A 3478-nucleotide genomic window follows, 5' to 3' on the forward strand; every position below is an offset into this window, starting at 1 on the left:
ATTGTTATAAAAGTGTATTATTAAACGAACTTTAACTTTGAAAAAAAAAAAAATTATTATACCTTTTATAAATTGAATAATATTTGTCTAACAATAATTTTTATAAGTAAGTAGTTAAAGTTTGTTTTTTCGTTTTCTTTTTCATGTATTTGAATAAGCTTATTATTATTATTATTATTGTTATTATTATTAAATATAAAAATTTAGGTATATGTATCAATGCTATATTTTTTTTAATTTTAAATTCTTTAAACGATACAATATAATGGACCGTGGTAAGAGACAGCGCTTGTCTGGGTCACAATACAAGAAAATTAGGCTTCAACGTGAAGCAAATTCTGCCAAACAGAAGAATGCTTTGTTGCACTTTTTGAGCAGGTCATCAAGCGAAAAAGCACTGGCACCTATAGTAGCTTCAACTTCAAACCAAAATGAAGTTGAAATTGAAATCGAAAGCGGTGGAGAAATAGAATATGCGGATAGTGTTAGTGTTAATGAATATAGAAATTCTGGAAATGATGTAACTGCTAAAGAACCAGAAAATGTTGATGAAGTGGAATTTATCTCCAATTTAAGTGAAGTTGTTGTACAGAACGTCGATGATATAGGACAAAATGAAAACAATGAAGATCAAAGTGGTGAAGACCCCAAAACGAATAAAGATTTGCCTCTTAATTTTAATGATCCGGCAAAACGGCCTATAATAGATGGTAAATTTAAAGCATTGCTGATGAAGTATGGTTCAATTCAAAAATTGCCGTCTTTATTTCCCGAAGATGAACAAGGTAGAAAATTTTCAAGCTTTCAATTTTATCGCCGAATGTCTAATGGCGATAAAATTAAACGCACTTGGTTGGTGTACTCCATTACGAAAGACACTGTATTTTGCTTTTGCTGTAAGATATTTAGTCCGAATAAATTCTCCCTGTCATCGCATGACGGCTGCCGAGATTGGAAAAATATTTCTGTTATTATTAAAGGACATGAAACATCAAGTGGCCACACTACTGCATATCTAAATTGGAGAGATCTGGAGGTGAGACTTAAATCAGGGGCTACGATTGATCACATTAATCAGAAAATAATTCAATCTGAAACTCAACATTGGCGACAAGTTCTTGAAAGAATAATAACGTTAATTAGAACTCTTGCTGGACAAAATCTAGCATTAAGAGGAACATGTGAAAAGCTTTTCGAACCGAATAACGGAAATTTTCTTAAATTTATTGAATTCTTAGGAAATTATGATCCTATTATGAGTAAACATATTCAACGAATAACAACAAGTGAAATTCACACCACCTATCTCGGAAAAACTATTCAAAATGAAATCGTTGAATTGCTTGCTAATAAAATCAAAAATCACATCTTAGCAAAACTAGAGCGAGCAAAGTACTACTCACTTATTTTAGACTGTACCCCCGATATAAGCCACATGGAGCAGATGACAGTTGTTTTTAGGTTTGTCAGTGCAACTGAATCATCTTCGGAAAAACCAGCTGAAGTCGTAGTTTCTGAACACTTCGTAACTTTTCTTGAATTACAAGACACAACGGGAGCAAATATGACAAAAGTTGTTATCGATAAGTTGCAGGAATTAGGCGTAAATCTTGATGACATGAGGGGACAAGGGTACGATAATGGAGCCAACATGCGCGGAAAATATAATGGTGTGCAAGCCAGAATTCGTCAACTAAATCCTGGAGCTTTTTTCGTGCCTTGTAGTGCCCACTCGCTCAACTTGGTATTGAACAATGCAGCTAATTGTTGTATGGAGGCTGTCGCATTCTTTGATTTAATTCAAGGCATTTATAACTTTTTCTCAGCATCAACTCACCGTTGGAGTATATTATTAAACCACCTAAGCGATCTGACTATAAAACCGTTAAGTGCCACTCGTTGGGAAAGCAGGGTCGATGCCGTACGGGCACTTCGATTTCAGATTAGTGGAGTTTACGATGCACTAATTGAAATCGCAGAAGACAATACATTAACTACTGCACCACAAGTCAAGAGTCGCGCAGAGGCTAAGAGAATAGCCAGAAATATTTCAAACTTCAAATTTGTTTGCTCCTTGGTATTGTGGTATGACATTTTATTCCAAATTAATATTGTCAGCAAAATGCTCCAATCACAGGCTTTAGACTTGTCGCTTGCTCTAGAGCATTTAAACGCTACCAAATCTTTCCTATGCGATTATCGCTGTGATGAAGCATTTGCCGCAATGGTTAAAAATGCAAAAAAAGTGGCAGTTGAACTAGAAATTTTTGAAGGATTTGATGTGGATGATCCTGTACGCGTACGCAGAAAGAGTAGACAATTCCTATACGAATGTCGTGATGAACCGAGAGTATCACCAGAACAAAACTTCAGAGTATCTTTTTTCAATCGAATATTGGACATCGCAATTCAAGCAATAAATGAAAGATTTACGCAATTATCGGAATATAACGAGTTATTTGGGTTTCTTTACAATATCGGCAGCAAACACTTTACGGATGATGAGTTATTGAAACACTGTAAGGACTTGCAGTTAGCGCTTATGTCTGATGGCCAATCTGATATCAACGGGGTAGAACTTTGGTATGAAATTAAAGCTATTGGGAGACGACTTGATACTTCCAATAGCGATCCAAAAAGTGTACTAAAATGTATTTACACATCTAATGTTGTCGAAGTATTCCCAAACCTTTCGATAGCTCTTCGCATACTACTAACGTTACCAGTCACAGTTGCTAGTGCTGAAAGAAGCTTTTCAAAGCTGAAAATAATAAAATCCTATTTCAGATCACAAATGTGTCAAGATCGTTTAGTTGGTCTAGCTACGATTTCCATCGAGAAAGAAATTGCTGATCATTTGGACATAGAAGATTTGGTTAAAGATTTCGCAGCATTAAAAGCTTGGAAAATTCACTTTTAATTACGATTTGTTTTTTATTTTTTCATGAATGGAATTTGTTTTGTTTTTTATTTTTGTATAAATTCAGTTTTTTTATTTACTTTGTTTTTGTGTAATTTTTCGTAATAAAATAAAAATATATTAAAGTTTGATTTTCAGTGTTTTTCTATTTTCCTTCAAATTGGAAATTATTGCATTTTTAATTTTTGCGGCGGCAAATTTGCATCTCGCCTACACATAGAAAACTGTTAGAACCGGGCCTGAACGTTGGAATAGAATAATGAAAGATAAAATGTTTAAGTACTTTTCAGCTAATTCTACTAGAAAATATATTGACGTCTTAGATGAAATGGTAAATAAATACAACATCACAAATCATTCTTCAATTAAAATGACACTAATTGAAGCTAGCGATAAAAAGAATGAAAATATTGTTTGGTTCAATCTAAATGGAAATGTACGATCAGAATCTGTAAACCCAAAGTTTTCAATTGGTGATAGAGTTAGGATAACTAAAAAGAAAGGAACGTTTGAAAAAGGGTACACACCGAGATGGACTGAAGAAGTTTTTACAGTGTC

General features: G+C 33.8%; 1 protein-coding gene across 1 annotated transcript; it reads left to right on the plus strand.

Annotated features, from left to right (window-relative positions):
* Window positions 1-265: 265 nt before the first annotated feature.
* LOC136079406 (zinc finger MYM-type protein 1-like) lies at window positions 266-2920 on the plus strand. Its single transcript, XM_065795142.1, has one exon. It carries the CDS (start codon window positions 266-268, stop codon window positions 2918-2920), a length of 2655 nt encoding a protein of 884 aa, XP_065651214.1.
* The last annotated feature ends 558 nt before the right edge of the window (window positions 2921-3478 follow it).

Source organism: Hydra vulgaris, chromosome 04 (genome assembly GCF_038396675.1).
Source record: "Hydra vulgaris chromosome 04, alternate assembly HydraT2T_AEP".
In the NCBI taxonomy this organism is placed as follows: Eukaryota; Metazoa; Cnidaria; class Hydrozoa; order Anthoathecata; family Hydridae; genus Hydra; species Hydra vulgaris.